We start from the raw sequence: 13,567 nt of genomic DNA, 5'->3' as shown, positions 1-13,567 counted from the left end.
CCAGTGCTGAATACTGCTGGGGGGAAAAAGGATGAGTGTTGTATGCAATGAACAGAATGGGCCTGATGGGGTTGAGAGAAGAGAGGATGACGATTAGGATGATGGTGATCATGATGACGATAATGATAATGGTGATGATAATGACTGTGTTAGTGATCAGCAAGCATGATGGGAGCCATCAGCTGATGCATGTATGTGCATGTTGCTTGTATGATGGCGCTGTGCGGCACATGTAATTGCAGTATTGTTGCTGAAACGTGTGCTTGACATGACAGTTAACCGCAAATACCACTAAGGAAAAAGTCCAGACACTGTTGTTAAAAATTAGACTCAATCTTTATTGTCAGAAATGAAACTGCAGTGACGGTTTTTAGAGCTGAACTTACAAACAGCTGAGGGGTTGATGAGAACCTGAAATGTATAATGATCAACTCAACTTTATTACATATATATCATATGTAAGATCTGTTTCGGAGATATTCAAAATCCGTCAAATTATTATTTTCATAACTAATAACACACTAATCCCTATAAAAGGATGGAAAGACAAAACTTAAGGAAGCAGACAAGAATTAACAAATCATCATGTCATTGTCAAAATTCTAACATTACAAACAAAACTTGTGGTAAACAAAGGTATCATAAAGAAAACAGAAAGCAGATTTTCCTTTGTGATGAGCCATTTGACCTTCAGAATATTAGATGCATTTTCAAAAACAAAAATATATCAGGTGGAAATATATTTAGTTTCTTAGGTTGCATGGCATTAATCATGTGGTTATTATAGTCTTGGTGGTTGTGAGGATTGATCACTTAGCACCAAAATCCTTTTCTTTCAATGTCCCTCTGAATAGATGATGTTTAACCTGAGTTTGTGTTGCCCAAGAGAATATAGTAAAAAACCAAAAACAGATGTGAGATAAAAAAAAAAACAAAAAAAAAAAAACGGAATTAAACAAGGAAAACTGAGATGAAATGATGAAATGTACCTTATTTCATTATTCTCTCTCCTTTACTCCTCCAGAACTATATTATGAGGAGCGCCATCCAGATAGACCACCATCTCTTCTCCAGCCTGCTGCTCTGCCTGCTGCACCTCCCCGTCACCTGCCCCGGCCTCTCCATACATGCCTTCCTCCACCTGTAAGGTGCAGTTGTCCAGCTCTGTCACGATGTAATGCGTTCCTTCATCGTTGACAATAACCTGCGTTAGACCTTCCTTCATCATCTGGGATGCGGCAAGCTGCAGCACCTCCTGCATCTCCTCCTGTCCAGCCTCCTGGATGACCTGCACCTCCTCCTGTTCCTGTTTCACGACCGGTTGCGCTTCGCTCTGCACAGCCTCGGCTATCTCAGGGGTCAGGACCTCGTGAACGATGGCTGCCTCCCCTTGCATTTCCTCCTGATGGCCCATTTCGCTGACGGCGCTGAGGAGAGCATCCAGAGCTGTGGATGACTCGGGAACTATGTGACCTTGTCCTGCGACTGCTACCCCTCCTCTAGCCACAGCCCGCAGCTCTTTCTTAGCCTCCCCAGACTCCAACACCACGTACTGGGTGCTGCCTCCGGCCAGGTGGGCCCCTGCGGACGCCACTTCCCTGCCTGAGGCTATTACTTGCCCGTCTTCTGTGATGTGGAGCACCTCCGCCACCTGGCCGGCCATGGCCAGTGTCTGCAAGGTGGCAGCGGCTGACTCTTCCAGAGCCTGGTCGATGGCCACGTCACCGTCACCATAGCCCTGGATAATGATGACCTGCTGGATTGAGTCATCGTGACCTGATGCCTCAGATGAGCCCTTATGGTGCACAGGTTCTGGTTCTGCTTCCACAAACGTAGCCCCCTGACCCTTGAGACGACACTCGAAAGACTTGGACACGATACCTAGGGAACAGAGAGACACAGTCGATATTACATTTCACAGTCTGGGTATTTTACTGATACTTTTATTCAAATCATGGACTGCTAAAACGAAAAGAAAAAAAAATGAGTAGAAAGGTGAGGGATTAAAGCCCTTGACATCTACCTTCAGTAATGGCATGTGTTATAACAATTAAGAATAGAGAGAAAAGACAACAGGAGCCATAATGAGAGATAGAAGGGATTATTTTTGTCCAAACAGAATATGAAAGGAAAATAATTTAGTGGCAAGATGGTCGGGATCATATCCAAGAGACCAAAAATAGGCACGACAATTACTGCACATACAGTACCACACTTGCCTGTTTATATTCATCCTCTCTCTTAATGTTCTCGGTAACCACAACTGTTGAACTTACTGAGTTTATGCATCCATCACTGTGAGAAAAAGCTATAAGGAAGTTGATATAAAAGGTGATGTAACACTTCACATATTTGTGTCACTTAATGCACAAAAGGAGACAGAATATGGAGATATTAGGCTGGCGGAAGAGTGTGGTGAGATACGGCTGGTGCTAATTGAGCCACACTGTGCCCTCTCAGATCACAGGTTGCCATGGCGTTTCCAAGGTGATAGGAACAGTGTTAGAAATGCCATTGTTTAAACAGCGCCTGGCTCAGACACTTGTAGGCTAATCTATGCAGAAAAATGGGAATTTGAGACAGTGAAGAGGGGACTCTGTTCACGCCTTGGCTTCTAAGCACAAATGAACTTACTGCACAAATACTGGAAAGCACACACATATTATTGTGGCGGGAAGACTACATTGACCCTCATTTGCAATGTTTTAGTTTCACTTAAAGGTTTGCTCTTGGAAGCCTGCAGATTCTGCGACCCTTTGGGCTCATGTTACCCTTAAAAATATCAAAATCTTGCTTCAAAACATCAACTTTTTTGGGAAGTAACAAAAGAACTTTTGTTGCTTTTAGCTCATTTCCTGAAAAGTTGAAGCTTTGGAGGTTTACCCCCTAGGGTAGCGACAAGATCACACAGATCTCACAGTACATACAGGAACAAACTCATCAATCATTGATATTCCTATCTCCCCCTGACATTTAATGTCCTGAACTCACAAGGTTGACAATGTGATCAGAAAGTCAGAGTTGTGCTGCAAACAGTCTCTGACCCAACTGTGCCCTGTCCTCCTCCAGTGTAAACAGACACCGATATGTGCTAGCTTTAACTCCTGCTCTGATTGGACAAGTAGGCAGTGACCACAAGTCCTTTGGTGACAGCAAGCCTGTTAGTCCTGCACAGATAAGCTATCAAAATGGACTACCTGCACAAGCTTGTACATAAAGCGCTGGAGGAAACAGTGAACACTTTATGTGTTCAGTGAGGCCAACATCAAAGTGAGCTGTAAAGACCTGAACTGACAGAAAGTGCAAATGCTGTTGTCAAGAAACACACCTATTGTTCTTTATGACTGTAAGCAAAGTTAAGCCTGATTTATGGAAGGGTGCCTGACACTTTTGATGGGTGTCACTCAAAAGGAATATTGTATTTTAGACAGAGAAAAGGTGTCACTCGACACTTTCTTTTCATGTCAGGCATCTGAAGAGTTTTGTTATGTCATAGAAACCATTATATTTTGTCACGCAATGGGATTAGGTAGTCACGAGTGCCTCTCTGACACATCTACTGTGTCAGAGAGGAGTGTTTTGTGTGTCCTACCATGGGCAACACTGGGCCGGATCCAGGTGACCAGATCATTAAAATTGGCAGATATTCCGAAAATAATGACCTTCATATCCTCATCCATACCCCTGATTTGTTGGTTGATTGGACTAGGGGCAGGGGGAAAAAAATAATTCAGAATACTACTGCGATATTTTTGTGTAGTAGTATCGTTACACAGTGCCAAGTATTGATTTTTTTCATTATGTAAATTTTTACTACTACAAATACAAATCAGCTTTTGGCAGTCTACTAGAATAATATGATCATGATCAGTCCACTAGACACATTTCGCTGCAATAAAAATGACTGAAGTGAGATGAACAGACTGAAAACTTTATATTATTACACAAAACATGTTGACAAGGTTTTCCTTTGGGGGCATAATTTATAGTTGAAATAAAATGTAATAAAGTGCAATATATCACAATATATTTTATCGCAATACTCAGCATACCACAATATATTTAAAATGGCAATAATATCATCTTGTGACTTAAGTATCGTAATAATATCGGATTGCAGATGTTCTAGTGATTCCCACCCCTACAATGGAAGCACTAACAACCTCCTTTTCTTGCGCTCCCAGTATCTTTTCAGTTAAGTTAAGTTCAAAGTCTCTTCCTCTTCAGTTTCCACTGTTATTATCAAAATGCTAAAGAAACATATACCCTGATAGGGACAATACAATGCAACTAAACAAACCAGCTAGAGGATAGTGTTTGGTTACCATGGAGACGACTGAAACATTTCGCTGAAGCATGAATTCAAAATGTTGCACGGCTCTTTAATTTCTGTCAAGCCACACTCACCAAAAGTGTCGAGCGTCCTACCATAATTCAGGCTTCAAAGGTGTCAAGTTGTGTGTCAAAGAGTTAAACGCAGCTCCCAGGTTCAGCTGAGGACTCACACATTTCCTGTCTGATGAAGGCTTTGAAGAGATACTCTGATTGTTGTTTTATTGCTCAATTTGGCCAGTATCTGATGGGAGGAGTGACAAAAGATTGCTTATCTCTGTATATAAATGTCCTGTGCTAATGTTCGCACTTTATTACTTTATTATAATATTATCCTAAAAAATGAGAAGATGATAACTTTGGGTGATTATAATGAAATCTGCACAGATACACACCCACACCTGTCTGTAACTGCCAGGTTTATTTTAGGGAGTAGCTAAAAAAGACAGAAGACTGAACAAAAGACAGACATTTTAAGATCTCTTTTCACAGAGACTTATTTTGATTTGTGCAAAAAAGTGGAAGAGTTAGCCAGTGTTTTCTGCTGTTGAATCATAATGGGCTTAACAAATGGTAAGAGAATTTACAAACCAAGATGTCACGGAACAAAAACTGATATTCTGAGAGCAGAGAGAGAGTGTGGTCTTTTAAGTGTAGATGGACAGGGGTGATTTTCTGAGGACGAAGCTGTTTTCACTCACTCATGTCCATTCAGAGGAATTCTCTCTTTGTGTGTTTTTATACCTGGTAAGAGTCATTACTACAGACTCTGGGACAGTCTACTTTTAGTATAAAGCGCAATCGGAACAGGACCTTGTTCGGAGGGAGGTTTCTTGGTATTCTGGAGCATCTGTGACCTACTGCTATGCAATTTTTCACATCTCCCTGATTCTGATCAGAAGTCAAAGACTTTAGATCGGTCTGCTGCATTTGTCTTTCTGCCTGTCTTAAACTCTTCTAGCCTGTCTCCTCTCTCGTGTTATGAGTCTCTGTTTATCTCTTTTTATCTACTGCATATCTCTCCATCCTTATTTATGTAGTTTAAGATAACAGTATACGATTGTTTAAAGGCAAGCAAACAAAAAAAAACATCCACTGTGACGCTGCAGTACACAGGCAACAAGTCTGTGTAGTAAATATCAATTCGGACTCTGCTATTTGTATCTCAAGTGACAAGCACAGTAGTTAGTGTGTGGAGGGAGTCAGCACTGTCGAATACAGCCAGAGGAAGTTGGCATTTTGAGCAGCAGAGGTTACCTATTTACACAGAGCTACAGGGCCGATGCTAACTGCCTACGCCAAAGCGCTGCGAGCTGAGAGGTCGGCTGGAGAGGACAATAACTCAATGGTTGTGCAGTTTCTGCTGCATTATCATAAAACCTGTTTATATATGAGTGTGTGTGTGTGTGTGTTTTAAGAGAGAGGGGGCATATTAGTGTGTGAACTCCTGACTGCATGTGTATGTTCAGCTTGGTAAAGCTCTGTTTTGCCAGTTAGTGCCGAATGTGTGTTAATGCATTTATGCGAGTCTCTGAATTCACATGTTGTATGCATGTGTCAATATGTGGGTGGAATGTTAAGGGCAGGCTCTACTGGTGTGCGTCTGTACAATATGTGCTACTATACGTATTTGTATGTATATGCCAAACCCTGCGTGTGCTTGCTTATATGTGTGTGTGTGTGTGTGTGTGTGTGTGTGTGTGTGTGTGTAGTGCTGTGGGGGTGGTAAGGCTATGCGTTGCTAGTGTGTGTCACATTAGCCATGGGGTGCTGTCGGCGGGACCCAGCGGCGGCCCGCTGAGGTTTATGGAGTGTCACTCAGTCGCCGCAGCCGTGAATCAAGTTAATGTTGCAGATCCCATCTCTTCAGTTGTCCTGCGCTCCCGGTGGAAGAACAACATTTGAACAGCGTGATTTGGCCCCGGCGAGAGGCTGATGCCTGTTTAATATGTGTTTTGAGTGTTCTGACTGACTGATTCCTTTAACAGGAAGTAGGAGAGAGGATGAGAGAGAGGGAGAGACAGGCTGCTTTATTGGCTGTGATCTGAAACAAGATGGAGGCTCCCTGAGAGGAATAAAACAACAGGAGGAAGAAAAGGATGCAGAGACAGGCGGTGATGTCATTTTGATTTCCAGATGACAGGAGAGTCTTACATTAAAACTGAGTCACTGACTAATGATAAACTTGTACAAAGCTCAGAGTATATGTGGGGGGAATTTTACTTATGATATGCACTTAATGAATGCTAATTCTCTGCACAGCAGATTTAAACATCCTGCAGAGGTATGTGAATGCCATTTTATTTCTCTATTCAAATGACTGGTTCAAGTGAGAATAGGGCTGGCACAAAATCAAGTTTCACAACTTGATTATCGTGGCAAAGTGTGTTCATGATAAGGCTATTGTTGCGATATTTATAGAACATTAGCAATCAGTCAAAATAATCTTTGACTTGTTCATTGTGTGTTTTGTGTCTTTTTTTGGGGGGCAAATGAATTACATTCAAAATACAAATGTAGGGAGGTCGAAGGAGTTTGTAACTAACTGTACAAAAGTGTACAAAAAGAGCAATAACATTTAATGGATAATGAAAAGGCAACTAGTTGGCGCTTTGGGAGGGAAACAAAGCAAGAATGTAAATAAACAGAAATTATTTGATCAGCACTGGATTATTCGCACAATATTATCATATGTGGCTTATTAACATAATATCAATATTTCCCTTTTAAATATCACAGTGGTTGTCTATACCGGTATACTGCAATGTGAGAATTTACCGCTAAATAAACAATATAGAAGACATCAGAGACAAAGAGTCAGAGAGAAAACAGTAAGGAGAATAGGATGAGTGGAAAAGACTGAGAGATGTGTGTCTGTAAAAAGGACTACAAATGCACAATATCTTGTGGTTGCAGTCTATATTTCGCAATCAATCAAATGTCAAATGCAAAGTGCAGATTTTCTTTGCCACTACCATTGGCAAGGGCGGTAATATGCTGTAAAAGTGATCTTTAATATCAGATCTAGTTGCTAAGAATTACGGTCATATATACAGGCCAACAGATCCACAAGTGTGTCCCAGAAATCAACCTTATTATTACTGTTAAAAAGCAGTTGTAGAGTTGAAATGTTGTATTCACTGTGCACTTATTCTTTTGTTCTGCTTTGCTCCCACAGTCTTAAAGTATTGCACTGTGTGGGGATATGATGGTGATGAAAGTGAATCTGTTCTCCTAATGAATGAGATGATACCGAAATTAAACTAAACCTGATTTTGGAGACTCCTCTGGACCCTCTTAGGTGTTCCCTGGGCTGCAGTTTGCTAACCATTTGTGTGGCGACACTGCCTTGCCTTACACCAGCCGGTGTGTTAGCGTCAGGTCAGTGCGGGGAGCCTCCCTGCTCAGTGTACGGTACAGATGCAATTATTGATCAGTGGATCAATGGGCTGGCCAGCGGCGGGGGCCCCGGGGCCTCTAAGTGGCATTACTTCAGCTCGGAGAGGCCGCCACGGGAGCGGTCAGACAGCACTTACCAGCAGTTAGAGAAATTAACCTTAACACCGAGACACCAACACACACACAATCAATTACACTCGCTGTAACACAGGTCAGCTCATGGCAAATGTAAGCTCACATGCACATACACATGTAATCAGGCAAGCACACATGACACCTGCACCTTAGTTTTGTTACACTTGTGGGAACACTGGTTGTAAAGCTACATTTATTCCTCACCTAAATCTTTATGTACCACACACTAATCCTAATTGGTCCTCACAAAGATAGAAGTGCAAAAAAACACACATTAAAGACAAAAACTCAACCACAATAGACACTACAGCAAGCAAAGTCAAATACAGTATATCAACCATAACATGAGAGGAGAAAAAACACACTCACCAAATCAATTACAAGGTCAATGGCAGGACCGTGAAAAAGCCAGAGCTTATGATCAATTCTTAACTACAGCACAAAACCCTTTACAATCCTTTTACCAGCCGATTACCTTCAATTATAGATATGAAGCCGCTGCCTTAAAAAGAGCATGATGGAGACCCCTAAACCTGACACACATATAGCTGTTATTTGTGGGGGGATTTTTACAGACGAGGCAGTGTAAGTGTGTGTGGCTTCTGAAGGTGACACTGCTAAGTAGATAAAGTGTCAGTTCTGGGTGTATCCAGGTCACCAGGGAAGGTCTGGATATGACAGTGTGTGTGTATGTGGGTGTTTCTCGGTGTTTAAGACATTCAAGTGTGTATGTATTTCATTATTATCTTCTGTGTTTCTATTGATTCCCTTAATTTTTCTACTTGTATTTCAATGATTTCAGGCATTGTTTACTTATAAAGTAATTTTTAATTGGTTAAGCAAAGGTGCTATATAAACAAACCCTTATTGTTATTTTATATCTATTATATTTTGATGTGATTTTTATCAGGAATTTAAAAGCAAAGCAACTCAGAGGGGTATCATGACACAAAAATCCCAGAGGACAGCACTTAAAAGCACTATTAAAAACACTTATTTCCAAAGAGGTCCTCAATGGAAACAACAAACACAATACATAGTACCATACAAATCAATGCAAACTAACAAATTACAATATAAACCTGCTGGTTCCTGTTGCAACTCTGCAGCCAGCGCTCAAATTTCCTCCCTCAAAGGTGAACGAGCAACAATCCCCACAAATCCACCTTCACTTTTGCTTTACAAATTGCTTTTGTTTGGCTTTGCTATATATGCAGGGGCAGGTTGTTCCATACAGTGATAGAAAAATGAGTGCAGTTTCTGTCATTGTGTTTAATTATTCATAATGTATGTGTATGAATTTCTTTACATATTACTGCAGGATATGTATAGTAATATACAGTATGGCTAAGTATTCAGCTTTTATGTGCATATGTCTTTAAATATTTCATACAGACAGTGTATGTTAAGTGTTTATGAGTGTAAACAGCATTGAGATTTATACATTTACATGAATTTCTTTGCATACCACAAAAAGAATATCACCCATATGTGTATGTGTTTATTCACTGTAATGTGTGTGTGTATTTTAGGATCTTACTTTGGTCGAGTTGTGTACATGATGACCTTACCTGCCGCTCCTCCCCTGTGAGGCCTCAGGCGAAGCTGCATGTGTTTCCTATGAGTGTATGTGTGTGTCTGCCTCTGTGCAAGTGTGTGCGTACGCACAAACTAGCAGGTCAGCTGAGGTCTGGCTAGTGATGGCTCTACTTTGTCTGGTAGGGACAGCCGCTACTGTCACCTTTACAAACGCCATGAATCAACGCCAGGGAGGACAGGCCGGCCGACCAAAAAACAACCAATTATACAGCAGCCAGATTGACACCGGGTGGACTGGGCAGAGAGAGAGAGATGGAGACGCACTGAACACACCCCAAGGACGAATAAACAGAAGAGAATGAGGGCACAGACTGACAGAAGGGCCTTCTGGGCTGTAACACCGATACGGTGGCTCTGAAGGCCAATATTAATCCGTCAGTGACTTCAGTTGGACGTTAAAGAAAGAGTGAACATCTTTTACATGATCTGCTGACGTTAATGAATGTGTTGTTATTGTCTGTCGTGAGCTGACATAACACAATGTTTAGTCTGTAACAGTTTCATGACGACTTAAAAGGAAGCATAAATCCTCTGACACACACAGGAAGTTATGCATTTTGTTTTTTCTATAGTGTTTCCTGATTTCAAAAAAAGGTTTTCTATAATGTATAGAAATTGTTTATCTTTCTTTTACAATAAAGAGAAAAGTCTGGGTCTGGCCAGGAAACTGTAACTCCCAGCAACATGTTCTCTTACATGTTTTCTTCTGTGTCTCTTCAGCGTGTATGGTGAGTAGTAAAAGCTAAGAGAATAAATGATGTTGTTTGAAATATCCAGACTGACTCATCATCTCTGAGCACAAATGTGAGCGTGCTGTGAATGCAAGTCAGAATCTGCAAATGTGGATTTTAAGGCATTCCTGCTGCACCAGTTTGCAAAAAAAAAAAACACAAGTTCAACTAGGGTTTAAAGGAAAACAAATAACTGACTAAACAGTTACTTTAGTCACGTTTTCAGAATAAATAACGTCAGGTCAGCCTCACATGAGCTGTTTCACCTGCATGCAACAATCACACAAGGTGAAAAATTATAGCAGAGCTTAACTAAAGCATGTTTTAACTGGCAGCTAAAAAGCAAGTTATGTAACTAAAACACTGAGCGTAACTCCTTCCCGAAAACAGGAAATTGCTACCTGACATAAGTAAACAAAACTGATCGTGGAACATGGATGCCCTGATAAAGTAAAGTACTTCATTCATGAGTAAATAATTCTTGCATGGAACAGATACACAGGCATCAGGGGAAACAGATTTTAAATATTATAAAAACATATCTGAAATACTGGCATATAAACATGTAAACACAAAAAAAACAAGAATTGCCATAAGCAAGTATGGCATCACACCCCAAACTCTGAACAATGATATATATGGTAGTGCTCCATAGATTGAGCTGGGAAGGGCTCAAAAGGTGAGATGTGTACACACACACACACACACACACACTGGTCAGAGGGAATACAGGTCAGTGTCCTGCTCTCAGCTCTTTTTTCTGCTGACAGAGGATGACCCAGTGCAAGTATAATCTGGTCCACACTAACTCTATCTACCTCATGTCCCCCAGGTCTGTGCCCCCAGAGACAGAAAGACAGAGAGAGAAAGACAGGGAGAGAGGTGAAAGGTGAAGAGAATAAAAAAAAAACCCCTATCATCAGGGAAACCATCCCCTCTACACCTTCACTTTTCATCTTTCCATCCTTTGAATACCTTCTAGTCTCTTATGGCCATTAGCTAATATACAATATGATAAGTACTATTGCAGTTTCAGCTGTGAAATTAGCATCAATAAATAAAAAATTATAGATGTATTCATCTAATCAACGACATGCTACTATATTTCATAACACAAAGAACTGATTATAAGAAAACTGCAGCAAGAAAAGATTCACTTCAAGATTTGGAGATGTAATGGAATTCACAGGTGTAAGAAATCCCAGTGTAACAATTGTTCTCAAGAAGTAATAAATAGGCCAACAGTGCTAACCACTTCCTGGAGGGGATTTTTAAATTCACACGGTTTGGTCAGCCAGTACAGTTAGTACAGGATGCAGTGCTTCGGCAGGAAAGTGCATCACAGAGGAGACAAGCGTCATCTACCGCGACGCAGAGGCTGCTAGGACGTCATTCGGTTGGCTATGGATAAAAAGAGTGAGTGTGTGGGAGGTTGCTACAGTTGCACAAAGTGAGGCCTGATCAACCTCAGCAGGGCTGCCAGCGAGAGGGCGTCTGATGCTGAAAGGCCTGAAACACCTGATGACTACAGGTTACATCACTGATTATGTGCCCCAGAAAAGCATCAGAAGATGCATCATTTCAACTTTTAAAAAAAATGACTAACCAGATATGACTAATGTACAACTTTTTGTTGGAGTGTGCCGGCTGTTTTTCCCCGATGCTGCAAATTGCAGCTATTTGCACTCTGCAGATGAAGGTCAGAAATGATCACAGTGTGATGGCCTGATGCAAGCAGAAAAAAGGAAAGACAGAAAAGAGAGAGAAGGCGTGTAAGAGCCTCATCCAAGAATCCAAGAGGGACGGTTGACATATGAAACAATAACAAAGATCACAACACTCTTCTTTCCCATATTCCCCCTCCTTCCTTCCCCTTCTCCCCATTAGGCCCTCTTTCTCTCTCTCTAGCCTGTTTCCTTCTTTCTCTTCTCTTTCTCTCAGAATCTCTGGAGGTGGACCTTTGATTGCTTCTTTAATTAGCCATGTCAGACGGCTCCGTGGATTTACTGGGGATGTCGAACTTCTGCAGATAATTACATGCCTTTTCCCTTTCTCTCCATTGCTACATCCCTCCATCCATCCCTCCATCCTCCTTTCACTGTGTCCCCCTATCTATCCCTCTCACTCACTCTCCCATGATTTAATGATTAATTATGGATGTGAGTTTGAGAATAAAAGCTTTTTTGCTAATCAAAATGAAATCCCCCCCACACCCCCCAACCCCCATTCTCGTAATTACAGTGTGAAGATGATGTTGCTGATGTCTTTTTGTTTCCAAGGCCTGGCCCGCGCACTGATCTGAGGTCCGTCAAGGCGGATGGGATGAATAATCACAACATAATGGCTCGCTTCAGAATTTCAAAAAAACTGGGTGGAGAAATGAAGTAGGCCGGATTGGTTTGGGGAGAATAAAAGAAGAATATAGACGAAAAGACAGAAGCAGATTGTTGTGGAAGATGTCAGTGCAGAGGCCAAGACCGGGGATCAAAGAGGCCTAAATCCTAAAGCCTGACCACAGCCATCAGTTGTGGAGAGGATGGTTTCTTTATCCAAAGCTTGTGTTTAAGTTCAAATATCATTTTGATTGTCAACTGACGAGTACTTTATTGATTGACTGATCAATTGTTTCGTCTACAAGATCTCAGACAATAGTCAAATCTGCCCATGTGGCATCATCAATTTTGTTTGTTTGTCTGATAAACAATCCAAAACCAACATTCTTTAGTTCTGGCCAATAAATTGTGAGGATTTGCTGCTTTTCTACAAGTGATCTGAGGACATTAAGACATCAGTATGCTCCGCACGAAGTGCCTGTCGGACGGTCAAATAGCTTTGGAAACCCCATCTCCCTTCACCTTCCTCATGTCAAAATTGGGGGCGGCTGCGTCCCACAATTTCTCAAACTTTTTGAAACCGACAAACCGACAGCACAGATTGGCAGAGTTTGGCCCAGTGTGATGAGGCACTTTTCTATCAAGCTCTCTTTTTTCATTCTTTACAAACTATCTCAGACTGTTTGTGACTTTTGAGTGTGTGAGCAAGTGCAACACTATGAGTGATAAAGAAAGTAACTGTTAGTTGTAGCCTTAATTTATGTACATAGAGGACAAAGAGCAAAGGTATTCTTCTGCATATCAGTAAATATAGTTCAGATTTCTTTCTCCTTTGCTTCTCTATTTAAAAAAAAGGTGCTCTGTGGTGCAACTACAGATTGATGGCAGTGAGACATTGATAGCAATACAACACAATAAAAGTCTAGTGTGTAGGATTTAGTGGCATTTAGCTGTGAGGTTGCAGATTGAAACTTATCCCGTGTGCCAAGAGTGTAGGAGAACAATGGTGGCTGATGCAAAAAAGCAGAAATATGAATG

At 41.3% G+C, this 13,567-nt stretch overlaps 1 protein-coding gene across 2 annotated transcripts in view; it reads right to left on the bottom strand.

Moving 5' to 3' along the window:
- Positions 1 to 921: 921 nt before the first annotated feature.
- znf407 (zinc finger protein 407) overlaps positions 922 to 13,567 on the bottom strand; it is a 166,456-nt gene continuing 153,810 nt past the window's right edge. For both annotated transcript variants that reach the window (XM_049584226.1, XM_049584228.1), the window contains exon 10: positions 922 to 1,881. In XM_049584226.1, coding sequence (XP_049440183.1) covers positions 1,013 to 1,881 — 869 coding nt within the window. In that variant the 3' untranslated portion in view covers positions 922 to 1,012. The remainder of the gene's footprint in view (positions 1,882 to 13,567) is intronic.

The sequence above is a fragment of the Epinephelus fuscoguttatus genome, linkage group LG8 (assembly GCF_011397635.1).
Source record: "Epinephelus fuscoguttatus linkage group LG8, E.fuscoguttatus.final_Chr_v1".
Lineage (NCBI taxonomy): Eukaryota > Metazoa > Chordata > Actinopteri > Perciformes > Serranidae > Epinephelus > Epinephelus fuscoguttatus.
Note: the sequence above shows the minus strand (reverse complement) of the source record. Positions and strands in the feature narration are given on the sequence as shown.